Source organism: Capsaspora owczarzaki, assembly GCF_000151315.2.
Source record: "Capsaspora owczarzaki ATCC 30864 unplaced genomic scaffold supercont2.9, whole genome shotgun sequence".
In the NCBI taxonomy this organism is placed as follows: domain Eukaryota; class Filasterea; order Ministeriida; family Capsasporidae; genus Capsaspora; species Capsaspora owczarzaki.
The window spans coordinates 823719-848936 of NW_011887300.1; the positions used below are offsets into that span (position 1 = coordinate 823719).

The window sequence follows — 25218 nt, forward strand, 5'->3', positions numbered from 1 at the left end:
TTCCCCCCCCCATCCTTTCTGAACACTTTGGATAACTTTTGCTCGAGTGTTTTGTTTTCAGGGTTGGTTTATTGTTTAATCAGACAAGCACTACAGTTGGATTGCGCAACTGTAGTCAGAAATGCAAGTTTGTAGGGTGGCGAGTTGGGGCCCGATGCATGCAAGGGAAGGTAACAATGGAAATATCACAGCAAGTATTAACAGAGACATGCTAGAATGAGGAGAGTAAAAACTGAAACAACGATAACAAAACGCGGAAAAGGAGAGACTGAGCGAGCGAAAGGAGGAAAAAAAATAAGTCGGACAAGATCGTTACACCTCAGTGTCGCGGATGGCCGCCCAGTCATCGTAGGACAAGCGGGTCAAGATGGACGAAAAGTCGGTTGCATCGGCAAGGTTGGGTGTGCCTGCAGCCATCACAGGTTGAATGAGAGGCAGCATTTCATCAAGCGATTGTCGTCGTGGCGTCGCAACGCGGGGAACCGAGAGGGCGTTGGACGAGTCAGACGGGGTGGATGAACCGCTAGCGTCACCGAGACTGTCGCAGTCGGCACCAGCCACCTGTTGCTCGCCGTACCATGAGAAAAGCTTGCGACGGCTGCGGATGGGCGAAGGAGTCTTGGACTTGCGTAGTTGTTGAGCCGCGAGTTGGGCTTCGGCAGCCGTTGCAGCTGCGCGACGGGTTGGGGAGCTGTCCGAGTTGTGGCGCTGCGGCTTTGTGTCACGACAGGTGTCGGACTCGTCCAGAGACTCTGGCAGTTTCTGCAATGTTGCAGCAGCTGGCGGCTTGCTCGGCGTGCCGGCCAGGTTGGAGGTGGAGCCCGACTTGCCACCCATGCTCATCAGCGAGAATGAGCGACCGAAGGCAGCAAGTTGAGAGACGCGCGACTTGGCCATGGGCGAGCCTTGGGGCTGGGGTTGCGCGGAAGCATCTTCCGACGCGCCACCACCATGGCTGCTGTTGCCGCCTTCGCTCAGATTGGGATGGCACATGCCCGAGATGAAGGCAGGTGTGCCAACCAGACCAATGTTCAGCTCCATTTCTGGCTCTCCGTTCGCGTTGAGCGAGGTATGCGACGACTCGCTACCCGTGCTGGCAAAGTCGCGACCAGAGACAAAGATGGCGGGCAACGACATGCGCGAGATTTTCAGGATGCGGGCGCGGGATCCGCCGCGAAGGCGCTCCAGGTGATCGCACAGCTCAGCCAGCGCGGCAGTTGAATGCTCAAGGTAGGCGTGGCGTTGGCGTGTAATGTGCAAGTCGCTCGTTGGCTGCTGGAGGAGACGGCGAGCGCCCTCCACAATTCGGCGCTCAATCGCAATGCGCTCTTCAATCTTTCGGATTTGGAGCTCCATGCTTTCCGCAAAGGCCGTTGTTGAGCAAGCCGGGTCGGATGAGCGCGATGGCACGCCAGCTGCAGCTGGTGAAGCAGGTGCGTCAGAGGCGCTGTTGCTGTTGTTGTTGCTGCTACTGCTGCTGCTGCTGCACGCGCCAGACGTAGGCAACGACTGGTACTGCTGCTGTCGCACGGTCGGGCCGCGTGGAACGTAGGCCGAAGAAAACGTCGGGCCGCCCTGCTGGGGTGCTGCATCGCTTGCAGCCACTGTCGTGCTCGGGGTGGCTGCATCTCCGATGCTGTGCAACGAGTGCGTCGACGTGTTGATGGCATCGGAAGCCGTCAACGAGCCGGTCGAGTTGAACATTTGCTTGATTTGCACGAGGTTGGACAAGGAGGACGGATGGAGACCCGAAGCAGGGCCAACAGTAGCATAGTGGGTGGAGCTGCCTCGAGGCGAAACGGGCGGCGAGATCGGCGGGGACGCTGCGGGCGTCGGGAACATGGCAATGGCCGCCTGCTGGTGGAGCGGAGGCATGACCTGAGCGTAGACGACCGACACGCGTTTGGAAGTGGGCGGCGAAGCCGGACCCGTCACGAGGTTTGCCTGGTTTGGCTTGCTTGCGCTGCTGAGCGTGTTGCGGCGCACAGAGATGGCAGCGAGCGTGGGCACCACGGTCTTGGGTTGTTCTGCAGCCACGTGCAAGACGGGCGCGTCTGTGACTGTGGTGGCCACAGGGGTGGCCGTTGTTTCAAAATGGGACGCAGCAGCAGCAGCAGCAGCAGCAGGAGCGTTGGATGCTGATGCTGATGCTGATGAGGGCAGCGAGCGCATCACCATCGCAAAGAGCGAATCGTCGTCGGCAGAGTTGGCGACAGTGGCAGACATTCTTGGACTCTCAAAAGCAGCGAGAACAGATGGAAGCAAAAATGAACAGCAGCCTAATTCTGAGGAGCTTTTTGAACCGCGTGTGGCTTTGGCTTTGTTGTTTTGGGGACTTTTGGGATGTTTTGTTTTGGGGATTTCTGAGAAAGCAAGAAGAAAAACAGCAAACGCAAAAAACAAGCAAAGTGCAGATGTGGTTGTTGTGAGTGAAAAACGTATAGAAAGCAACGAAATCAGTGATCAGCAAGATGCCACATGTGGCTTGGTGGAAATGGGGATGGAAGCGTGGGTGTCAAACGAGATCCCAAAACAACAAGCAACAGAAAGCAGCAAGAAAAGCAAAAAAGCTGATGATTGAATGAGCATGCAATAGGATGAGGGAAAGTTTTGGTGATTGAATGAACGAGCATGTTTCAGTGAGAGAGAGAGAGAGAGATAGAGAGAGAGAGAAGCAGAGAGTGGAGGATTATTGGGTTTTGGCAGCGTGTTTACATTCAATGCAATAAAAGTGGATCTCGCAGACAATTCGAGAATGACTGAACAAAAAAAGCACCCTCTTCAGAATAGAATAAGAATAAGTAAGACGGAATGAAATGGAAAAGAAGAAAGATGATGATGATGATGATGATGATAAAGACAAAGCAAAGCGATGATTCATTGATCAAAAAGTGAATGCATCGGAAAACGATCCAAAGAATGCAATCCAAAAGAACAAAAAGCAAGAAAGAGTAACAAAACTGAACAACGAGAGCAAGAATAAGAATAAGAAGATGAATAAGAACAAGAGAGACGAGATATGGGAGAGAGAGAGAGAGTGAAACTGTCAAGATGGAGCGCTTCAAGATGAAGAGGAACAACACGCAAACCACAGACACGCCGCTGCCCCCACTGTCGCTGTCTCGCGCTCCACTCACTCGGCTGCTCCGATGGGATGCGTCAGAGCGAGCGCACGACACACAGACACATCCACATACACACACATGAGCACTTGTGCAATGCTTCATTACGAATCGCATTCACTTTTGAGGCGTTGAAGAGCGAGCGGTAAAAAACGCAAAGAAAAAAAAAACCGCTTTTTGGTTTTGGATCTCAATCTTGGCTCCAGTGAAGCGCATTGAGACGGCAGCCACTTTGGAAAAGGCACTGCAAGACGCAGCACCTCAACGTCCCTTCAAAACACGCAGTCGAAGGATGCGAAACGCCCATGAGCAGAAAAGCAGCGGGTCGAAAAAGGTCACTCCCCTTCCAACCTCCAACCGTGTCGTTCTTTGCCTCGTGCCCGCCCTTCTCGACCCTCCCCTCAGCATATCGATTGCTATGGATTGGCACATCATGCAAACAGTCGGCAGTCTCATTCACTTGCCAATGTCCAAAAAGCATGCCACTATCCAACACCCCAAACGCTCAACCACTGCTCTCTCCATGTTCATTCACGCCAAGTGCTCAACTCGAAGCGTTCAGTTGCGTTACAGTTTCTCAACCAAAAGTCAAAGAGCGAATGTGAAAAAGAAAGAATGATGCTTTTCGACGTTTGAAATATCTGCTGCGCACATCCAGATTTGATCAGGATGTTTGGTCAAAGCGAACAATTCGCAACAATCCGCGGTTTAGATCGTTCAGCAATTTGTTGTTGTGGAAAAAAAAAGTGATAAAATGGATGCAACAACTCTGCCTTCGACCACAGCTTTCTCCTCTTGTTGTCTAGCTGCGAGCAGCAGCAGCAGAGCAGAAGCAAGAGAAGACGAGTTTGGCAGCAAAAACGAGCGCGAGCGTTCAAGCCGTTCGGTTCTCCCAATCTCGCTTTTGATGCACTGGGCATTTTGTACTGGCCATTTGCTTTTAAAGTCTCGCCATAGATGATGTCTCAGGCATATTTGTGTTGAAATATCGACCGACATGCGCCTTCAGGGAGCAACAAACACGCCATACAATTTTCTCCTTCTGTTTCTCCAACAATCGAAACGTCGTCTTCCCTCCTTCTCCACTCTTCACCCCCATTCACTCCCCACAACAATGCTCATCAAACGACCACCATGCTCCAACGAGAAGCCGACACTCACGACACCATTTGGGCCTCCCCAACCAAAAATAGTTGTCTGCTGCTCCCAAATCGGAAGCGAGAATTCCGACGGTCTTCCGATCTCGCTCCGGCCTTCAAACGGTCGCTCCACCACACATTCAACAACACACTTTCAACACCACACATTCACCAACACACATTCAACTCAACAAAGCACAAACACTTTGTCTTTGTTTCGCTGTATCTTGTTTTGAATACTATTTTTCTACACTTTTGTTTTGTTTTTTTTTAAAACGTCTGAATCGGAATTTTGTTAATGTAAATAAAACAAAAACACAGAAACCGCGTTTTTTTTTTTTTTTTTTTTTGACTGTTGCTGTTTTGCAGGCCTCGAAAGAAGCGAACAAAGTGCGACGTCGACGAGTGTCACTTTTCACAAAACCAAATGCAGCACGAATCTGCAACGCCGGTGCTGAAGCAACAAGAAAGCACGACAGCGAAACAAAGAAGAGGGAGAGCCGAGAAGCCGACAAGCCGAAATCTTGGTTGGATTGTGAAGTGATGACACTGGTTTTTGCTTTTGTTGCTTTGTTGCGTCACAAGACAACCCTGCAGCGCGTCGTGCAGCCCCCAAGACCAACAACGTCTTCAGATGTGTGCAGGCAGCAGCAGCAGCAGCAACAGCGACGGAAACGACACACAATAAGGCAAAAATCTTGGGACTTGTTTTGTTTTTTGAAAATGAAAATCCCGCAACCGCGATCAGAGCCAGACCGCAATAAGTCCCCCTTTTACTTCTTCAGTGACTGTTGCTCTCGGCACTCTGAACATGTTCGTGCGCGTCGAGTGATGCTACTGAAGCAGTCCACCGAATACACGAAAACGACGCTTCGGAGTGGGAGTCTGGAGGAGGGTGCAGTGCGAAGCGTCGTCGGGAGGGGGTAAAGGAGAAGCCAAGCCCAGATGCACGCGCTCAAGATCGGAAGCTTCAGCTCCAGCTCACTCCACACACACACACACACACACACACACATACACATGCAAATACACATAGTCAACTGATATGGTAGTAGCGAGGGAGGTGAAGAGCAAAGACGAAGCGATAAGAAAACGAAAGGAGTCGATCATTACCTTTGTCTAATAAAAAAAAAAAAGAGTGAAAAGCAAGTTAAATAGAAAAGACTGAAGTTCTGAAATCTGGATGGAATTGCTCTGAGCAGAGCAGAGGAGGGAACATAAATACAGAACAAGGCACGAGTTCAGGAGCGATGGACAGCGCCGGTATTCAGCGAGAGCGTACCTGTGCAGGGCCCCACACCTCACTGCGAATCTGACAGCTGTGTAAACACTTCTAAGCCACACAAGACAAGACGCGCTCAGCCAGGACGCGGCTGGTAAAGTACAATCGACCTTCATTGACTACACGTTTGCATGATGGTACTGGACATCGTCCGTGCCTTTTCTCGGACATCCGGGAGCTGTGAGGCGCAGAAAAGAAAAACCCAAGCGGTGAATAGCGTTGCCAATTGTTGTTAGTTTATCGACCCAGCCGACATGGACTGCACACACAACAGCCGTCCCGTCAAAGTTCGAGGGTCCAGCCGATTGTGTCTGTCCGGATCATGTTTTCATAGGTTTTGCACCGTGTAAGAGCCTCCGCATAGAACTACATCAGTGAAAATGAACAACCCAGGAAAAATTGGCCAGCTTGTTGGCGTTACACCCGAGAGGGAGGAATAGGTAGATACGAAGAAAATTGAGCACTGAGCTAACAGATAATGGGTTGGGTGTAACAGTTGGCTGCGCTCGATGGGACGGGGTTTGATGATGACGATGACACAGAGCTCACTAGTTAAGGAGCGGGAGAGCAGGCAGTTCCCCTCAAGATTGACTTTAGAAACATCCGACATAAAGCGATTCCAACAACACATCTCCATAAAACTTTCTGGCTCGAACTTGAACTTGCCAACCCTCGCGCATTTGCCGGAGGATAGGATGATTGGCTGGCCAGATTGTCGCAAGTTGGAGGTTCGAATCGACGAAAGTTGGTTTCGCCAAGCATTCGTATCGAACAGCGCCTTGCTCATCTCGGACAATCAAATCAAAGCCGTTGCCAACGTTGCTGCCGTGAAGCGTACTACTGTCACGTAGCACTTGAATTGCTTTCACACGGACTGAATTCGCGTTGACACTTTGAGGCAGCTTGACTTCGAGAATATCGGCGGGCGTATCATCACCAAACCACAGTTGCTTGGTATGCTGTGCGCCTTGCCAGTAGTGTGCATTGTCCATAATGAGCTCGGCAATCTCGGCTGGCAGTGCTGGTAGAGATGTGGGTTGATCTTCCAGCGCCAGTCCGCAGGTCAGCAAGTGAAACACGTTATGAAGGTCTTCAGCAGTTGCCAATCGTGGAAGTAAGGAGAACACACGAGGGTTGATCTGGAGGTCGAGGCTGTGCAAGCAAGGTGAATGAGCACTCAGCAGGGCAACTCTTTTGGTTGGAGCATGAATCGTTTGGACAAACAAGCCTACTCAAGGTGAGTCAGAGTCGGGTTGACTTGACTCGCTTCACGAATCGCTTGAAGACCAGCATTGCTGAAGCAATTGGATTGTAGACTATCATTTAAAGGGTGAGCAAAGTATGGCTGACAGCTGGTCCAACGAGCAAGATCAGCAAAGCAAAGAGCGCAGCAACTTACTCGAGCCACTTCAGCGTCGTGTTCATTTTGAGTGCTTCAGCAATCTCCTGCGCTCCAATGTCACCAATCTGATTTTCACTCAGACTGTCCACAACTCCTCCATCAGCGAGCGCTCCTAATACCTGCTACCTGATCACATGCATCGGTCAAAGTGAGATGCTTTACTGGAGTGCAGTCACCGCCGTGTTCGCTTTGAGTGCTTCAGCAATCGCATGTGCTCCAACATCGCCAATCTGATTCTGGTCCAAACTATCGGTCCCCCTCTATCAGTGAGCACTCTCATTGCCCTGTGCTACATCACCCATTCACACGCATCAGTCAAAGTGAGATGCCTTACTAGAGCCTTTTCACTGTGGTGTTCACTTTGAGAGCCTCAGCGATGGCCTGCGCTCCATCATGCCCAATCATATTCGCATGCAGACTGTTCATCTCCTCCATCAGTGAGCACATTTCATTCTCAACTGAAAATCATTCACTCACAAACATCAACCAATCTGAGACGAGTTACTCGAGCCTTTTCAACGTCGAGTTCACTTTGATTGCTGCAGCGATTGCCTTCGCTCCTGCATCGCCAAGCTCATTCCGACCCAGCCTGTCCATCTCCTCCAATCAGTGAGATACTCTCACTGTCCCTCTGCTGAATCACCCAATCACATGCATCAGTCCAAATGAGACGCATTACATGAGCCGAGTCAGCCTCATGTTTACGTTGAGAGTCTCAGCAATCGCGCGCGCTCCAGCAGCGCCAATCTGTCCCCGCCTCAAACTGTTCCCTCCATTTCGTCAGTGAGCAGATCTGACCGCCCCTGCTGAAACAACCCCATATGCATCAGTCAAAGTGCGATGCCTTACACGAGCCAAGTCAGCGTCGGGTTCGCTTTGAGTGCCTCAGCAATCGCCTGCGCTCCAGCATTGCCAATCTGATTCTCACTCAGACTGTTCCCTCCATTTCGTCAGTACACTCGTTGTCACATTGTTGCCAATCAGTCGCTTGTCTCGTACTAGAGAGCGTCCTGCGCATTCTTGACCTTGTCAAACAACTCGAGCTGTCTCTGATTCATATTCTGGTACGACAACATTGGCAAAAGAGCGTTGAATCAAAACGACTAAACAAACAAAAGGACTGCCAGTCTGAGTTCTTCAAAGAAAAAACAAATAAGGCCTCAAAAAGTAATTTCCATCGATTGTTTCTCAGTCATCCATCCAACGCCAAACCTTGCTGGCCGTCACCGTTGTCATCACCCTCGACAAAACGTTTGCTCGTTTGCTCGTTTATTTTCCGAGTACGACTGTGTTTCTATGACTTTGCTTTTTGTTTTTTCGTTCTTGTTTCCGCACGCGCAAAATGATTCCACAACAATAGACACAACAAAAGGGCGAGACGATCAAATAGTTTTGGCGTGATCGCGGGTTGTGATGCGAGTCTGGCAGATGTTGACCGACCTGTGACATCCGCGAGATGGACACGACTTGTACACAGCCTCCCCCCCAGCATTGATTTGCATCAAGCGAGCGGCGACCACGAAGACGGGACGGCAACAAGCAAACGAGAATGAGGACGAGCCACAAAGCGCACGCGCGACCCATCAGGTTTTTTTTTTTTTTTTTTTTTTTTTTTTTTTGCCAATATGACTTCGTTTCAACGCCTTGCTTTTTTTTTTTCCATTGCCTTTTTGCTCTCAAACAAAGTGCTCTGCTTTTTGAGTGTCTGACTTTTTTTCCTCTTCCTTTTCCTCTTTCTTTCCGTCTCATCAACAAAAGACGTTATTTTTTTGATTTTGTTTTTTCTCATTCAATTTTTTTTTTGTTGATTATTCAAAAAACCGTTTTTTTTCTTTTTCTTTTCACAACAACGAAAAGCGAACCCCAAAAAAAACAAGACGCAAAACACTCAAAAGTTCGACTTGTCATTCAAAGTCAAAGTCATTCAAAGTCTCATTCAGAGCAGAAATCGAGTCGAACGAAACGAAACGAAGCGAACGAACAAAAGCTGTGAAAAACAATAAAAAAAAAATGACCACAGCAACAACAACAACAACCGCAACAACGAGCTGCCGTCAGTGCGCGGGGCAGCGCGCCGTCTGGTTTTGCACATCGTGTGCATCTGCTGCTGCTGCAACGTTGAGCAGCAACAAGGCGGCGGCGGCGGCGGAGAGCGAGGAGCAGGGCGATGCTGCGAGTGCTGCGAGCGCTGCGGGCGTGGAGCAGCCGCTTCAGCCTGCGCGAGCTCAAACCGCACGCAAGGCTGCCGTCGAGTGGCTCGCGGGCTCGGACGCGCCGTACTACTGCGACGCATGCATGGGCAACCAGGAGCACGCTGGCCATGCAAAGTGCTCGGCGGACGACGCCCTCACCCTGCGATGCGACCTGCAAGTCCAGCCGACCACTTCTCCCAATGCTGCTGCTGCTGCTGCTGTTGCTACCCCCGCTTCGTCGTCGTCGTCCTCTTCTTCTTCTTCCTCCTCCAACGACAGCTGGTCGAAATTGCAAGACGGAACATCGCTGCTGTGCTTCGACCCGAGTGCCGGGACGCTGGTGCCGGGTCCCGCACTCGAAGCGGTCACTGCTGCCATGACTGCGGGAGCTGCGGCGTCTGAGCATCTGAGCACTGTCGGCTTGTTTGGCGAGGCGGGCTGCGGCAAGTCCCTCCTTTTGCGCAGACTGCTCCGTGAGATGCGCACCAAGGCGGCCTCTGCATCTGCTGCTGACGCCTCCTCGTCGTCGTCGTCGGACGCCCTTGCTGCTGCGGACGCCTCAGACGAATCATCGGGCATCGCAACCGCCCTCCCACCTGCCGCCAAGCACGCAACCATGTCCATCCACACGTACTTGGGCCAAGTGGATGCCAAGGACGCGTCCAGCACCACCCAAACTCCGCTGCTCTTTTTGGATTGCGAGGGGCTCGGCGGCAATGCTTCTCCCTCCCAGCTGGCCAGCGAGAACGCCGTCTCAGACCGCGCGTTTGCCAACATTGCCGTGCCGCGCTTGCTCTTTGTCCTCGCCGACGTCATTTGCTGTGTGGTGAACAAGCCTCGTTCGCAGGTGGATGTCGCCGAGCTCATTGCCGAGCACGCCAAGCTCGCCGCGAGCGGTATCGCAAACCTGGCTTTCAAGCCAAACCTCTTGGTCATTTTCAACAACCAGTCCGAGGAGCAGCTGAAGTTTGCCACAGAGCACAAGGGGGAGGATGCTTTCGTCAACGGACGCGTCCAAGCCGAGCTGCAAGCCCTCTACAACCTGGTCGAAGCAGTCGACATTCCCAGCTTCTCTCTGGACAAGATTGCCGCATTCCAGGCTGGCGTTGCCCACTTGGCCAATCGTCTCGTGGCCAACGTGACAGAGGCGCGCGCGCGTCGCCAAGCCAGCAAGCAGACGCCCGTCATCAACCGTGCGCGCTTTGCCTATCGCGTCGAGCAAGTGATTCGCCGGCTCGGCAGCAACCCCTGCGGCGCCTTGGACGTGGCTGAGATTGACCAGTCCAACAAGGTCGACGACAACCTCCCCGACTTTATCCTGGCGTACTTTGACCGCCTTCGTCAGGGACTGTTCGCCCTGCCGACCGCGCCCGCGGCGTCGACGTCCAAACGCTCCAGCAAGGCCGCTGCTGCCGCGACCCAGGCCAGTCCAGCCGACACCTTTGCCAGGGCGCTCAAGGTTCTTCTCGCGCGGCCGTTCACACTCCTCAGCGACGACCATCACGATCCGCGACAGGACGTCAACATTTCCTCTCTGAGCGACAGCCCTAGCTTGACTGCCGCGCTGCAAAAGGCCGGAACCGTGCTGTTTGATCGCATGCCGTGCGGCCATGTGTTTTCGACCGCCAGCGGGCCAACTCCCTGCACGGCCTTGCGGGGCTTGCACGGCGACTACCACTACTGCACCGTCACTCCGCCTGCTTCCATGATTGCCAAGTTTTTCAACGTGTCCAACCCTCCGCAAGCCCACGTGACGCAAGGCGCCTACAAGTGCCCGGACGGCCTTGCGTATGTGTCGCCCCAGGTCCTTGTGAATGCTGTTGCCGAATTGAAGCCGCAAACCCTCCCGGCCGCCAAGTTCCATCTCCAGCGCGTGCGAGAGATGAAGCAAGCAAGCAGTCTTGGCGAGTACGTTGCCACCAGCGAGGTGACTGTGTGCTCGTGCTGTGTGGCGGCCGTGCCTGCCAAGCTCGAGTGCTCGCACTACTTTTGCGTCAACTGCATCCAGCCTCGCGCAAAGTCCGCGTCGTCGACCCCTTCCACCTTCACGGCCCCGAAGACATGCCCAATGTGCGACAAGGTCACCAACTACCGCTGCATGCAACTGCCCAAGCAGGCCGGCTACCGCATCCTGTCCTTGGACGGCGGTGGCATCCGCGGCGCCGTCTCTCTGATCGTCCTTCACCACGTCGAGCAGCAACTGGGTCTTGTCCTGCACGAGCTCTTCGACCAGGTGACTGGCACCAGCACGGGCGGCATGATTGCCCTCGCGGTGGGTCTGCGTCGCGTGACTGCCGGCACTGGCTACACGCACTACAAGACGTTTGGCAAGACAGCATTCAAGCGGGCGCTCGGTGGCTCCATGCTGACGCATCGCTACAGCACCGCTCCGCTGCACACGTTCTTTGATGAGCTGTTTGCTGGCCACGCCAACCAGCCGCTCCTGGGCGCCGACATTTGGCCCCGTGTTGCCGTCACCTCTTGCGCCATGACACCCTACGGTTTGAATGAAGTCTTGTTCCGATCGTACACGCCGACCCCGGCCTCCCGCGCACGCTTCTCGACCGCGTTCAATGTCGTGACCAAGATCACGGTCAAAGAGGCGGCACTGGCGTCGTCCGCAGCCATGATCTACTTTGAGCCCTTCACTTGTCACGGAGAGACCTTTACGGACGGCGGCGTGATTAACAACAACCCGACTTTTGTATCGCTGGTCGAGGCCAATGCAAACTGGTCGGAGCACGGCTGCGACATTTTGGTGTCCATGGGTACGGGCGCGTACGCCAACCCGCAAAAGAAAATCTCGGATTTTCTGACGTCCAACCTGGCCATGACCATCCAGGCGGCCATGAGCCACGACCGTGCCGTGACCTACACGAAGGATTTGATGGAAGCCCGCGGCATGGATGCCACCCGACTCTACCGCATCGACCCGCCAATGTCGGACAAGTACGCCCTGGACAGCGTGACCGATTTTGATGACATGATCAACGACGCCCTCGCGTACGTGCGCGCCGAAGGAGCCGAAACCGTGCACCGCCTCTGCCACCATCTGCTCGCGCTCATGTTCTACCTCGAAGTGGAGGTCAGCTCGTTCTTGGGCAAGCTCAAGGTGTCTGGGCGGATTCTGGCTCGCTCGGACATTCCGCAGCAAACTGTCGAGCGGTTTTCCAAAACACCCTTCACTGCGTCACTCGAAACCGCTGGCGCCTGCTCAACACCGGTGAAGGTGCGCTTGGCAACCGCCAAAGAGCGCACCGCGACACCCCTGTTGTACGGCACATTCGAAGCGTCCGTGTCTGCTCGTGACATGCACACTGGCTCGCGTCTTGTCGTCCGTCACCACGCCAAGATGGTGGGATGCCTCCACAACTGCCAACACGAAGCGTCTGGCTGGGCGATTTCTGGCTGCCCCCTTTTGTTGCACGAGGACATGTAAACGGCCGAGTTTCGGGTTTTTCTCCGCGTCCAATTTTTGCCTTGTCTTGATGTTGTGTGATTGACCCATTATTTGTTTCCTATGTATGTTCGTTGTGTGAGTGTGTTTGTTTTGAACAAACCGATCTGTATCGTATTTTTTGCTCGTGCTTTTTTTTTTTCCATTGTCGTTTGGTTGCTGTGCTTACACTGTCTCAATAAACATCATCGTCTTGGGTTTGTTTACGCCTTCAAATTCCTTCATCGGACACCAGCTCTTCCACGACCGCTCTGCAAGATTCAAAAACAAAAACTCGAAAACTCTGGATTCACTTTCAAACATTTTATTTGTTGTACACTTGGCGTCGTTTTATGACTGGGGGCAACTAAAGTTCGTGAGTTTCTTGGTGCTCTTCGCGCTGGTCTTGCGCTTGCTCAGGGGCATCATTCTCTTGCTCGGGCTGCTGAGATTCTTGCTGCTCCTGCTGCTCCTGTTGCTCTTGATGGTCTTCTGGTTGCTGCTGCTGTTGCTGCTCAGAGGCCTCAGGGAGGTCGTCAATATCCACGACAAAGTCATCTTCCAGGACCTTCTTGGGAGCCTTCTTGGAAGAGGACGACGACTTTGGCTTGGTCGATTCCTTCTTTGGCTTTGTCTTGAGCGTCATTGACTTGAGAAGCTGGTCGAGACGTTGCTGCTTGAGCGAAATCTCGTAGGAAGAGACGGCGGGGTCTTCGTGCGCGGCCAGCTTGACTTGGGCAGCCAGCTTGGTCTCGAGCCATTGCGAGGTCGTGTTGATTTGCGACTGGAAGGTCTCAATGTCGTCCTCCGATTGAGCACGATCCGTTTCGTTCATCTTGAGAAGGACATCAACAAAGTTGCGCGCAGAGGTGATGGACTTGCGGATGGACTCGAGCGCAGCGGGGCGTTTTTGGCGCTCCGAAATGCGGTAGGTGATACCGTCGAGCAGCGCATGAATGGCTCGGTGCTTTTCAGTGAATGGTGCTGCATCGGTCAAGCCTTCAGCCTCGCCGCTCTCAAAGAGCCACGCAGAAACCTCGTTGGACTTGGCCAACAGCTCGTCGCGCTGCTCCTGGCTGGTGTGGGCGCGGAGTTCTTCGTCCTCTTCGAGGCGAGCACTGATGGAATACACCAGCGACTCGAGGTCGTTCTTGGCAGCTTCCAGCTGACGGCGCTTGCGCTCGCTTTCACGAACGGCATCAAGACGAGCGGTGATGGTCGTCAGCGACTCGCTCGGAAGCGACTGCTGGCCGACAATCTCAGTCTGCAAGCGGAGAAGCTTCTTGACTGGCTTGGGCTGCACCTTGCGCTTCCGGGAAGCAGTGGTCGAAGAAGCAGTTTCCTGAGTTGTCTCTTGCTTGGCCTTGTCCGCAACAGTGTCATCAGAAGCAGGCGCGGCTTCGCCTTCGGGCTGCTGAGCAGGCTTTTCGGATTCTTCGGACGGTGGTTGTTCTTGCTGCTGCTGCTGTTGGTCGGAAGCGGTTTCCGTTTCCGTGTCCTTCTGCTGCTGAGACTCTTCCTGCTGCTCCTGCTGCTCCTGTTGTTGCTGCTGCTCAGGGGCGCTCTCCTGGTTGGCGGCATTCTCGGCCTCGTCGTCGCTTGCAGTGTCCTTGGAATCACCGCTGCCAAAGAAGCTGGACAGCTTCTCGCCGATGCGATCAAAGGTGGACTTTTCTGCCTGGGGTTCGTCAATCTCGAATTCTGGGGGCTGGAAGACAGCTTCGGCAAACGTGGCGCGCACAATGCCGTTCAAATCCATCTCAAAGTGGACCTTGACACCCTTGGCAACGTCGTGCTCATGGCCCTTCACTGCCGTGTCCAGACCCGTCACGGCAACATGGAGCAGCTCACGCGGGCCAAAGTGGACGAGCGCGTCCGCCGAGAGGTTGCCCTCCAAATCACCGTACTGAACGTCCAACACAAAGTCCTCGTGGTGGCGAGCGAACGTCATCACCTTTTTGGAAGGGTAAGTGGACTGGAATGTGTACAAGGTCTTGGAGACGAGAGAGCCGCCACTGGTGGTGGTGGTGGTCGTCTCGGTGGCCTCGCCATCGATAGCCTCATCCTGAGAAGAAGCGTCGGCGGCGATGGGTGCTGCGGCGGAAGGGAAGGTGACGCGGACCGGGAAGAGGACGCGGTTGGTCACGTCGAACGGCTTGACACGGAAGGCCTTTGAAAGGGCCGCAGCCTGGTAGGCAGCGCCCATGACGGCGGCCTCGTCAGCGTTAATGTTCTTGCCAAGCTCGGTTCGCTGGACAACTTGCATGAGCAGTTCCTGGACCTTGGGCACGCGCGATCCGCCACCGACAAGAATCACCTGGTTGAGCTCTGCCAGTGTCACGTTGGCCATGGCCAGCGCCTGCTCAATCGGGGACGCCACACGCGCAAACAGGTGCGCGCACATGGTCTCCAGCTCGGCACGCGTGACCTTGAGCTTAAAGTCAATGTCTTCGTGCAGCGACTCGATTTGCGCGACCGTGTCAATGTTCGCAGAGAGAACCTCCTTGACGCGATTGGCCTCCTTCAGGAGCTTGGCCATGGCGCGCGGGTTGGCGGTGACTGGGCGAGAAATCTTCTTGGCGTACTGCGTGGTAAAGCCCTTGGCCAGGTGGTCGCGGAGAACGAGATCAAACTCAAACCCGCCGAGGGAGCGATCGTAGCCAACGCCAATGATATCGGCGACGGGGATGGCTTCCTTGGACAGGGACTTTGACTTTTTGCCACTTGGGGAAGTGGGAGGCACGGCGGAGAAGCGAGCCAGCGTTGCAGTCGTCGAGCCTGCGCCCATGTCGTAAAACATGAGGAACTGCGGGGTGGCGTTGAACTCGTGGCGGCGGAAGACACCATAGTTGAGCGCAACGGCGGCGTTCTCGTTCATGAGCTGCAAAACATTCAAGCCGACCAGCTGGGCAGCGTTGAGAACGGCCTGGCGCTCGGCCTGGGCAAAGAATGCCGGCACAGTAATGACTGCGTTGAAAATGGCATCGCCCGAGAAGACTTGCGCCTGGTTTTTCGCGTCCTCGAGCAGCGTGCCAACGAGCTCCTCGACCGTGTAGAAAATGTCCTTTCCATCGGCGTCTTGCTCGGGCGACTTGAACACGGCCAGACCCTGCTCGTTTGCGACAATCTTGTGGTACGGGAAGCGTTGGCGGTAGAGCTCTGTGCTCGACGAGTTGGCCAGCTGGCCCAAAAGCGGCTGCAGATGGGTGTAGACGTGGGTCGGGTACTTTGCGGTCTGTGTTCAACAAGTGATTTGAAGACGAGAGTGAGTGAGTTTGACACGTATGTGAGCTGATCTGGCATGCGGGGTGTGCAATGCTGAGCTGTCAAAACAAACACAAAACTCGCTGCTATTTCATAATAGCAAAGCTCAACTCGTTCATCACCGAACCAGTCGCTCGATTGAGTTTTCCGCTGAAGCTTGCGCTGAGTTTGGTAGTTGAGTTTGACGTGGCAGCACTCCATTGCGCTGCGTTTGTGTTTCAGATTTTTTTTTTTTTTTTTTTTTTTGTTTTTGAGCACTTCGTCGTTTTGCTTCTCCATTGCTTGGACTGCGTTTGAGTGTGTGTAACGACTTCACAACAACAACGATTGATTGAATGCCACGATGGTCGAAAGTGCACTTCAAGTTCGGTGGGTTGCGGGGTTGAAGAGGGGAAAAAAGTTGGCGATCTCGGGGTGACTGACTGACTGCAAAGTCAAATGGCGCTGGGGCAGGATCGACATCCGCAGAGCGTTGTGGTGAGTAACGAGCATAGAGCACTCACGAGAGCGAAGGCCGGATCGCCGACGAGCCGCTCGCCTTGGCGGAAGGAGACGGCGACGGTCGTCTTGCGCTGGGACTGGGCGTTCATGACGACCTCCATCGGGACGCCCGGCTTGACAATGCCGACCTTGAAGCCCTCCGAGCCAAAGTCAACGGAGAGCACCGTCAGTGCGCTGGCGAGCGGGGCCACGGTCGCGAGGGCGGCACACAGCGCAAGAACAGCGAGCAACGAGCACTTCATCAGAAAAACAAAAAAGAAAAAAAAAAAGAAAAGAAAAGTTGGACTGAAAAACGCAATGGAAGTCATTTCTCAGCTGTTTCGCGCCGAAAATGTTGTACTCTGCAATCGTCCTCTTCTTTGTGCGTGAATGAAAGAGATGATTTGGATTGTGTAGCAAACGGTTGTTCTGAAACGATGGCCGTTTGAGTGCATCAAAAAACGAAATCGCTTTGGACACCGCCGTGGCTGACGTGCCAGGTGCTCTATCTGAAGGGAGGAAGAGGTAGATACGAGGTATATGGATGGAACATACATGTATAGTCTGTGGTGTAGCACCAGGTGCAGGCTTGGACATGGAGCAGTAAAGATCGAATTTGGAGTTGATCTGCCAATGGATTTCGAGACGCACTCCTTCTTGCTCGTTCCAAGATACAATGTCTGTCGTGACTGCCGGGTTCGCAGCGTCTGGAAGTGGAGCTGAGGGTTTTGGTGGCCCCTCGCGCGTCAGGTCTGTGGTTGCACCAACAACTCGCTTTTCTTGCAGTCATGACGATTTCCGTAACGCGCACCGTTTGGCTGCCGAAGTGAGGTATCTCAGCAAAGCTGGGAAGAGCCAGGCAGACAAGATTGCCGAAAAGGCATCCAAGGCTCTTCAAAAGGCGATGGAAGCTGGGCGTGTTGACCAGCTTATCGCGCTGAACCAGCTCAACAAGCTCGCAGATATCGCCCGTCGTCAAGACATCGAAGTTGATGACAGTGGAGACAACGTGTTGTGTGAGTAGCGTCATTCGTTGCTCTGGTTGCCGTCCTTTGCCATCAACTCACATTCTCGAATGGTTTTGTTCTGGAAGTTTCGACCACAATTGGCGTCTCCTGCTGGCGCCTGCATCCAACGCACCTCAAGACATCCACAGAATGCAAGCTCTTGTCGGGTTGTCCTCCATTCGACCAGAACATCTTTCGCATCTACTGCGACAAGCCTGTTCGAGACGATGAAAACCAGCATATGCTGCTCGGTCCAGCCCGTGACATGCCGAGAGCTTTGTTTGAGACCGCGCTATCGCGTCTCATCGAACAATCGCCTTGTTGTGTCGAGATTCACGCCGCACCTGCCGGTGACCCCGCGACGCTCGTCGAGCCGCTGGCAAACTTGAAACTTGGTGCTTCCTCGCTGTCCGCCTCTGCCACAACTGGCTCGTTTTCTTCAGCGGCACCATCGAACGTGCCTGCGCCATCACATCCTGTCGCGGCTAATTCCGACAGTGATCAGTCTGAGAACCCTCTGGATGCCATCGACTGCGACGAGCTCGACGACGAATCGTGCCTCCTTCTTAAGGCGCTGAAATGGACAATTTTCCTGCCCCATGTTTCGGCAGCTGAAAAGGCTGTTGCCTACTACATTGCCACTCGCATCGTTGGAGAGAACACCGTTGAGATGCTCTCGGAGCGTTCGACCTTATGGTGGTTTGCGCGAGATGCCCTGACGCGCTACTCGACAACCGACGATCGGGAGATCAACGCGCAAGACGACTTGATTGCGCATTTGGATCGTCTGATTCGTGTGGGTAAAGCCAGCTTCTGCACGGTGGATGAAATTTGTTCTCACTCGCCAGATGGACAGACGTGCCGTTTTGTGGCATCTCGCCAAGACACGTCAGCACCTGCACCTACCCGCTTGTGAGCTTGTTGAGCAGGTGTGCTCCCAACCATTGGCAGAATCCCTGACGCGTCAATTTCGGTAGGTGCGGGGCCGTACGGCACATTACTGAAGGCAATGCAGTCGGAAAAGTAGAAATAAATGTGTATTGAATCAAATGGAAAGCATCAAGAAGAAATAAAAATCACAAAACAAACGATTGGGTACGTTTGTGTTGTTAGATGGGGCAAGGGGGGGGGGGCGGAATGGGCATAACGGGGACACTGAAGAGTAACGACAGTCAACGAAGGGGGGGGGGAGGAAAACGAACAGAGGATAGGGAAATACACAACCATGTCCTTTCAAATCATGATGGAGCAGTCAGCTCTGTGACCCTCTTTTACTGCTGAGGAGCGTGGGTCATGATAAAGTTCAGCAAGTCAATGCGGGTGACAATGCCGTACACAATCTTCTTGACCGACACATCCGTGCCATTCGAATCTGAGCAAAAAATAAAAAAAAAATGAGGGATCAGTCAATAGCCCCAAAAATCAACAAAATTCATCAATCGCATCCAAACTTACAGCAGCGCTGGGTGTTCACGACCAGAGCAAAGTGGTCGCGATCAAGGATGCGCGAAAGCTGAGACAGCTTGGTGGAAAGCGGGATTTGCTTGAACTGAGTGTACAGAACCTTCGAAACGGGATCGGTCGATCCGATGCGCTTGCTGACCAACTTGGCCATCAACGAGCCCTCAGTCACCATGCCGAGAATTTTGTTGTCAACGTCGACCACGGGAACTTGATCAAAGCCCTCGCTAATCCGAGCCACAAGTAGAGAACAGAATGAGCACACAAAAAGTTTCAACAGCTGAAAACACACTGTGTCTGAACTTACCGCCTGAGAATGTCGACGGCGTCAGCGCACGTGACGGAAGGCAAAACGGTCAGCGGCGCAGACAGGTTGAGCTCGGCCACAGTCTTGTTGGACCACCACTCGTCAGCCTTGGAAGGGGTCGGCTCGATAAAGTCGTGAGCAAGCATCCAGTCGTCGCTCAAGAACTTGGTCATGTAGTTGCGGACTGAATCGGGCAGAATGACGACGCAGCGTTGGCCTTCCTTCAGCTCACGCGCGGCCTGGCAAGCAGCCCACATGGCCGTGCCGGACGAGCCACCTAGCGAGCACGTTCAAAACAAGAAACAACAAGGTCAGCTTGTGTGGTTCATTTTCAAGTTGTCGAACTGAGGGTTGTTTTTTGCTGTTGAAACAATGAGAGACTTACCGCAAAGCAACCCCTCCTCGCGAATGAGGCGACGCGACATCAGCAGCGAATCCTTGTCGTTGGACTTGATCCAGCTGTCGACAATGGCGCGGTCGAGCACGTTGGGGATAAAGTCGTAGCCAATGCCCTCAACCTGGTAGGTGGTGACGTCGGTCTTGTTGAGCTCTGCGGGCTCGGCAAGGATGGAGCCGTGGGGGTCGACGCCGACAATCTAAAGCAAGCAGAACAGACGTCGTCGCGTCAGAACACAAGAAGCAGACAGTCCAAATACTCCACTTGCAGTGCTTTCTTGGACCGAAAACAATGAAAAATGAAAGCAGTACCTTGCAGTCCGGGTTGCGCTCCTTGATCTTGCGGGCAATACCAGCAATCGTGCCGCCAGTGCCGGCGCCAGCGACGAGCATGTCGATCTTGCCGTCGCACTGCTGGAGAATCTCCTCGGCAGTTCCGTCGTAGTGAGCAATCGGGTTGTAAGGGTTCTTGTACTGATCGAGAATGTGCGAGCGGGGGATTTCGCGGTTGAGACGAGCGGCCACGCCAATGTGCGACTCGGGCGAGTCCCAAGCAGCCTCCGTCGGGGTGCGCACAATCTCGGCACCGAGGGCGCGAAGAACGTCAACCTGCGGATTGGTTATTGGAGAAAAAAAAAAGGAGCATGGATGGCGGGAAGTTGGTGAGAGCGGGGAAAAAAACGAACACAATCGTTTACAGAGCGACGGCTTCCAGACTGTACTGTACCTTCTCCTGGCTCATCTTCTCGGGAAGGACAATGATGCAACGGTAGCCCTTGACTGCGGCAGCCAAAGCAAGACCAATACCAGTGTTGCCAGAAGTGGGCTCGATGAGAGTGTCGCCCTTCTGGAGGCGGCCGCTGAGCTCAGCCTCCACAACCATGCGGTAGCCAATACGGTCCTTGACGGAGCCACCAGCGTTGAAGAACTCGCACTTGGCCACTGCAGCAAGGACAGATTGGCGGAAGGTGAGGAGGACGAGATTTTGATGAACAGTCCAAATGCAATGATCGTTGTCATGGCTGGTCTGTCGCGTTTCTCTTGCTTACAGAGCTCGCACTTGAGACCGAGCGAGGCGCCAATCTTGTTGATGCGGACGAGGGGGGTGTTGCCAATGTGGCCCAGAACGTTGTCCAAGATCTTTGGCTCGGGTTGCCTTCAATCGATTCACGCAACGAGAACAACGAGTTAGTTTATTCGTTCATTGATGCAGAGAGTACGACGAGAGAGATTCAGAGAGATAGAGTTCGAGTTAGAGCAAAGCAAAGCTTCTCAGAAACCTCCAGTATTTCAGGTTTTTTTTTTCTCTGTCAGTCAACATCGAGGCATTTCGTCGGAGGCGAAAGTGCAAGAAAATCCACAAAAAACTCAACGATCTCGCTTTTTGTTTTTGGCCTCAAATCAAACATTCTCAGAAAACCCGAACAAAACCGCATCTTTTTGTTTTTTCCCTTCCTTTTTTTTTTTTTTTTTTTCAAAATTTGACTGAATCATGATTGGATTTTTCTTCCTTGTCCTTTTTTGCTGTTTTCCTCCTCTTCCCCGTTTGCTCTTCCCGTTTGCTGGCTTGTTCATCACTTTTGCTGCCACGACCACGACGCAAGTCATTCATCCGTAAAGCAGCACTACGCACTCGATTCCATCGTCTCGCTCTCTCTCTCGCTGTCCTCATCTTCCTCACCGTCGATTCGTCGCAAGTGACCGACCATTGAACAAAAGCAGGGGTTTCTCCGCTTTGATTGATGGCGCCATTTTCGTCCTGTCCTGTCCCGGCTGACTCTTCCATTGCATCACAAAATGCCGAGCCTCATTCTTCTATACTGTGCTGCTGTTCATGCGTGCGTGTGGCATTGCGGCGGTTTTTGTTTGGGGCGGAAGGCTTCAGTCACTGGAGCATGTGGTTCTCTCCAACTCACTCACTCTCACTCTCACTCTCACGTATCACTCGCTCACTCTCTCGCAGTGAAGCTGGCTATGCTTGGCTTTGCTTACAGGGGGACGTGGTGGTGCGGCGATGAGGTCAGCGGGGCGCCGGGCGTCCAGGTGCAGGTCACTGGTCCGTCCGTTGTGCGCTGCGCGTAGGCGAAGGGGCAAGTCGACATCTGAGATGATGCGTCAAACGAGTAAAACAAGAGTGGGGAGAGTGATAGTAATAGTAATAATAATGGAAAAGATTAATTTCATATTGGGAGCTATGTGGTGATTCGATCTGAACTGTTCGGTGACCATCAGGCGTGGAAGCTGTATTTTACGAGATGCATGGCATGTTGATGCAAAGCAGGTATTGTCTAGGTATTTGCTTACAAGCGGCATTGGCGCACATGATGCGAGGCTCTGTGGGAGCGGCGATGATAGCCACTGAATCATTCCGGGGATTGTACAACCTTCTCGTTTTTTGTTTTTCACAGACACACAACACCTCAGAAAGACAAACACTATCACGACAAACACACTTGAAAGCAGCAGAACACCTCGCAGACCAAACTCTGACACCGTAGTTCAAGCAACTGCAACAACGACAGCGCCGTCAACGGATGCCGATTCCGCGGAGGTGTCTTTCGCAGGCTCGGTGGCAGTTTCGCTGCTGTCGGAGAACAGCAAAAGCGCAAGCGGCCATGTAAAAGCCGAGAGCAAGTACACTAACGCACCAAACACCGCGTACAAGACCGCCAAAACAAGGACCAACGAGAAGAAGATCAGCTTGAAGAGCGCCGCGCACGCGTCTGAAACATCCGCTGGGTCGTAGCGATCAGTGCCGACGTGCACTCCATTGCGGTAGGTCTGCACTTCGGTAACGGTGCGCGGGGATGAATGGGCCTCATTGGTGTCGATCGCCAGGCCGGCAGTGCACCACAATGGCATCGCGTGCTCGGCAAACGCCATGACAAACACAAGCAGCCACTGGAGTCCATGGAAGAGAAAGAACAAGAGCGGAGCCAGGACGCTAAACCTGAGCAGGACAAGTGGAAGGACGAGTTGGTCAGAACAAGGAAAGCATTGTCAACATCAAGAGCACAACATTCGGGGGAAACACACCACGCTCCCATGCGCTTGGGCTTTTCCAGCTGAGTGGCGTGCAGCTTCATGATGTAGTTCACAAGGCGGGGATACTTTGACAGGCACATTTTCCCTGAAATTGACTCTGCGGGGAGAACAACTGAAAGTCAGTTTTGGGCACATCTCCTCCGACCGATGCTCTCTTCGCCCGAGTCGTTTCTCAACACCCGCTGTGACAAGAATCTCACTTCAAGGTGCAGCTTTCCCGCATTCCCGCCTGAGATCAGCATAGGGATCTAGTTGTTTGTTGTTGTTTGCTGTTATGTTTGTTTTGCTGTCCGCAGTTAATTTGATTTCTTCCCACCGCTGAGAACGACCCAGAGCATGGGACATCACTCTACAGCACGGTGCTTCACGTTGCTTCAAGTTGTGCCGGCTCGTGTCTTTGGCGGGGGAAGGAAAGGGGTAGTCTGATTTTCCAACCTGACAACCGACAACAATAACAAAAATTAAGCTCCATAACGAGTTTGTTTGACTTTGCTCTGTGTTTCCCTGCTTTATCTCAGGTTCAGCTGTCATGCTGACAGGATTGGCTTTGTTCGTATCGATCCTCAACAGCAGCAGACAATAGAAGGAAGGAAAGCAAACATCAGGAAGGGAAGGAACGAAACACTGAAAACTTCAGCAAGCCGTGTTTATGTTTTTATGTTGACCTTTTCCGTCGCGGTTTTGCTCCACACTCTCGGCATCGCTCTCGCCGTTACTCTACGCATCATCCTCAACTTCAGTGCATGGTGCGAGCACCCACAAGCAGAGTCAACCGCAACAGTTCATCAGCCTTTTGACGTACCTCGATGTAAACACTCAAAATAATCAAACAATCAAACAATCAAATAATGAAAAGAATCAAATTATCAGATAAAAAGACTGCTTTGAACATCGTGCTCACTCGAATCTAAACACACTCGGAAATGGGCGACATCGAAACTCTTCAATGGTCTGTTCAAAGCACCGCTCAACACTCTGTACTCAATACAGAGAGCAGAAATACACCAATGAACACACCAACGATTTGCTCACTCGCTCTACACATATCGCTCGCCTTGCTGGAAAGCAACGGGGGTGTTGTTGGCCTTGGCAACAAACGCGTCGAGTTGCTTTTGAAGCCGAAGCGCTTTTTCGGGCTGCCCTCGCTCCTGGAGATCCTGAATACGCCAGTGAACATACGAAGGCAGGCGAATCATCTCCTGCACAATGGGCAACTCCAGTTGCGCCTTCAGTTTGAGATTGTCGCGCGACAATTTGCCAGCGGCCCAAGTCACCTTGTACGAGCCTTTCAGCCAGCGCCAGTAGTCCTCTCGATTAAAGTCGACCGAGCTGGCCATGGAGAGACGCAAGTAGTCCATGAGCGGGATCCAGCCCTCGTCGTTCGGATTTGGGTTGCGTGCTTGGTCGAGCGCGTGCCGATCCCAGTACACGTACTCGCACGAAGCGTCTTCGTCAGCTTGGAGTGGCCACCAGTTGTCGGGCTTGTCAATATGGACGCCGCGCAGTAGGAATCGCTGGAAGAGCAGATCGGCAAACTGGTATTGCCAAAGCACTTCTGTCGTGTGCTTGAAAAAGTACTCCAACAACGACAGTCGAACGCAATACTGAAAGTACTCTTGGCCACTGCCCCGCTTGACGAGCTTGTTTCCGTGAACATTCTGAGCCTTGATTAGCAGGGTCTGCTCGGGTGACCTTGGCAGCGGGGCGTTGAGCGGCGGTCCATTGATGCAGACGAACGGGACTGCGTCGTCCGCGTGCTGGTCGTTCTCTGGCGCTCTGATGAGCTGTCCAAAGACAGACGTGCGATGGATGGCGAACGTGTCGTCGTCGTCGGTGAAGCAGACCCATGCGTCGGCGTGCGAGCGCCCACTGAAGCGCTCAATGTACTTGCTGGTGAGCCACTGCAGGTGCTCAAACTGCTTGTACGGCGAGCGGCGGATGAATGCATTCAATCCGGGTCCTCGGTTGGTGAGCAGCGTCTTGACCTTGTCTTTGAGGGCGTCGTTGGCGCAGCTCACTGAAATCCACAACTCAACAGGGAGGAACTGGGCAGCCCAGCTGTTGAGCATCTGCTCCATCATGTCCAGGCGCGCCTCATCGCTCACATGCGAGGCGCAGAACATGACCAGCGACAGAGGCATGGTTCGAAAGTGTTTGGTTGGTTGTACAGTAGGTTTGGCGGGCGGGTTGAGCGAGCTGGAACGTGCAGAAACTAGGCTGCTCAGAATATGAGAACGGAGGATTTTGAGAAAACAAAACAAGACTGACGTTCAAAACAACCATACAATTCATGAACAACTCACGACAGGTACAAGCACCAAGATTCGCGTGAATCAATCGATGAGGAATCTCGCTTTGATTCTGTGTTTGTTCAAACGTTCCGCTGATCACTCTGCGTGCCCAGTCATTTTTCAGTTACGGCCATATCTGGTGGAATGCACCGCATCCCGTTCCGCTCTGCGAAGTTAAACCACCATGAGAGTAGTTAGTACTGCGGTGGGAGACCACGCGGGAATACTGCTTGTTGTAACTCTTCTTTTTTGTTTTTCGTTGTTCTGGTCTCAGATTCTTTGCGTTTACTTTCGGTGCTAGGGTTTTTTTTTTGCTTTTTTGGAAGGTTCGTGCTCGTGTAAGAATCTTGACCTTTCTATCCGGAACCGGTTTGGATGTTTCGTGTCTTTTTTT

General features: G+C 53.1%; 8 protein-coding genes and 1 non-coding gene across 9 annotated transcripts; 3 read left to right on the plus strand and 6 right to left on the minus strand.

Annotated features, from left to right (window-relative positions):
- Positions 1–49: 49 nt before the first annotated feature.
- CAOG_05641 (hypothetical protein) lies at positions 50–5411 on the minus strand. Its single transcript, XM_004346264.2, has 2 exons — positions 5375–5411; positions 50–2363 (listed from the first exon to the last, which is right to left on the minus strand). The coding sequence occupies exon 2, from the start codon at positions 2224–2226 to the stop codon at positions 313–315; it is 1914 nt and encodes a 637-aa protein (XP_004346314.1). The 5' UTR covers positions 2227–2363; positions 5375–5411; the 3' UTR covers positions 50–312.
- A 600-nt stretch (positions 5412–6011) lies between these two features.
- Positions 6012–8003, minus strand: CAOG_05642 (hypothetical protein; the record flags this gene model as incomplete). Its single annotated transcript, XM_004346265.1, has 10 exons — positions 6012–6091; positions 6214–6695; positions 6776–6859; positions 6943–7026; positions 7108–7191; positions 7280–7363; positions 7451–7534; positions 7625–7708; positions 7795–7878; positions 7945–8003. The coding sequence occupies 10 exons, from the start codon at positions 8001–8003 to the stop codon at positions 6012–6014; spliced, it is 1209 nt and encodes a 402-aa protein (XP_004346315.1).
- Positions 8004–8353: 350 nt separating this feature from the next.
- Positions 8354–12576, plus strand: CAOG_05643 (hypothetical protein; the record flags this gene model as incomplete). Its single annotated transcript, XM_004346266.2, has 2 exons — positions 8354–8532; positions 9072–12576. The coding sequence occupies exons 1-2, from the start codon at positions 8495–8497 to the stop codon at positions 12574–12576; spliced, it is 3543 nt and encodes a 1180-aa protein (XP_004346316.1). The 5' UTR covers positions 8354–8494.
- A 306-nt stretch (positions 12577–12882) lies between these two features.
- Positions 12883–16616, minus strand: CAOG_05644 (hypoxia up-regulated protein). Its single transcript, XM_004346267.2, has 2 exons — positions 16341–16616; positions 12883–15808 (listed from the first exon to the last, which is right to left on the minus strand). Exons 1-2 carry the CDS (start codon positions 16578–16580, stop codon positions 12941–12943), a joined length of 3108 nt encoding a protein of 1035 aa, XP_004346317.1. The 5' UTR covers positions 16581–16616; the 3' UTR covers positions 12883–12940.
- Positions 16617–16993: 377 nt separating this feature from the next.
- On the plus strand, positions 16994–18240 carry CAOG_05645 (hypothetical protein; the record flags this gene model as incomplete). The annotated part of the gene is made up of 3 exons (XM_004346268.1): positions 16994–17013; positions 17104–17333; positions 17411–18240. 3 exons carry the CDS (start codon positions 16994–16996, stop codon positions 18238–18240), a joined length of 1080 nt encoding a protein of 359 aa, XP_004346318.1.
- A 109-nt stretch (positions 18241–18349) lies between these two features.
- Positions 18350–21621, minus strand: CAOG_05646 (cystathionine-beta-synthase). The gene is made up of 8 exons (XM_004346269.2): positions 21481–21621; positions 20538–20644; positions 20216–20430; positions 19801–20097; positions 19478–19688; positions 19093–19369; positions 18780–19012; positions 18350–18696 (listed from the first exon to the last, which is right to left on the minus strand). The coding sequence occupies exons 1-8, from the start codon at positions 21588–21590 to the stop codon at positions 18596–18598; spliced, it is 1551 nt and encodes a 516-aa protein (XP_004346319.1). The 5' UTR covers positions 21591–21621; the 3' UTR covers positions 18350–18595.
- A 366-nt stretch (positions 21622–21987) lies between these two features.
- Positions 21988–23401, minus strand: CAOG_05647 (hypothetical protein; the record flags this gene model as incomplete). The annotated part of the gene is made up of 3 exons (XM_004346270.2): positions 23336–23401; positions 22525–22630; positions 21988–22438 (listed from the first exon to the last, which is right to left on the minus strand). Exons 2-3 carry the CDS (start codon positions 22611–22613, stop codon positions 21988–21990), a joined length of 540 nt encoding a protein of 179 aa, XP_004346320.2. The 5' UTR covers positions 22614–22630; positions 23336–23401.
- Positions 23402–23405: 4 nt separating this feature from the next.
- On the minus strand, positions 23406–24787 carry CAOG_05648 (hypothetical protein). The gene has a single exon (XM_004346271.2). It carries the CDS (start codon positions 24672–24674, stop codon positions 23571–23573), a length of 1104 nt encoding a protein of 367 aa, XP_004346321.2. The 5' UTR covers positions 24675–24787; the 3' UTR covers positions 23406–23570.
- Positions 24788–24950: 163 nt separating this feature from the next.
- On the plus strand, positions 24951–25066 carry CAOG_09671. Its single transcript, XR_889833.1, has one exon. It is a non-coding gene; the product is annotated as a 5S ribosomal RNA (ribosomal RNA).
- The last annotated feature ends 152 nt before the right edge of the window (positions 25067–25218 follow it).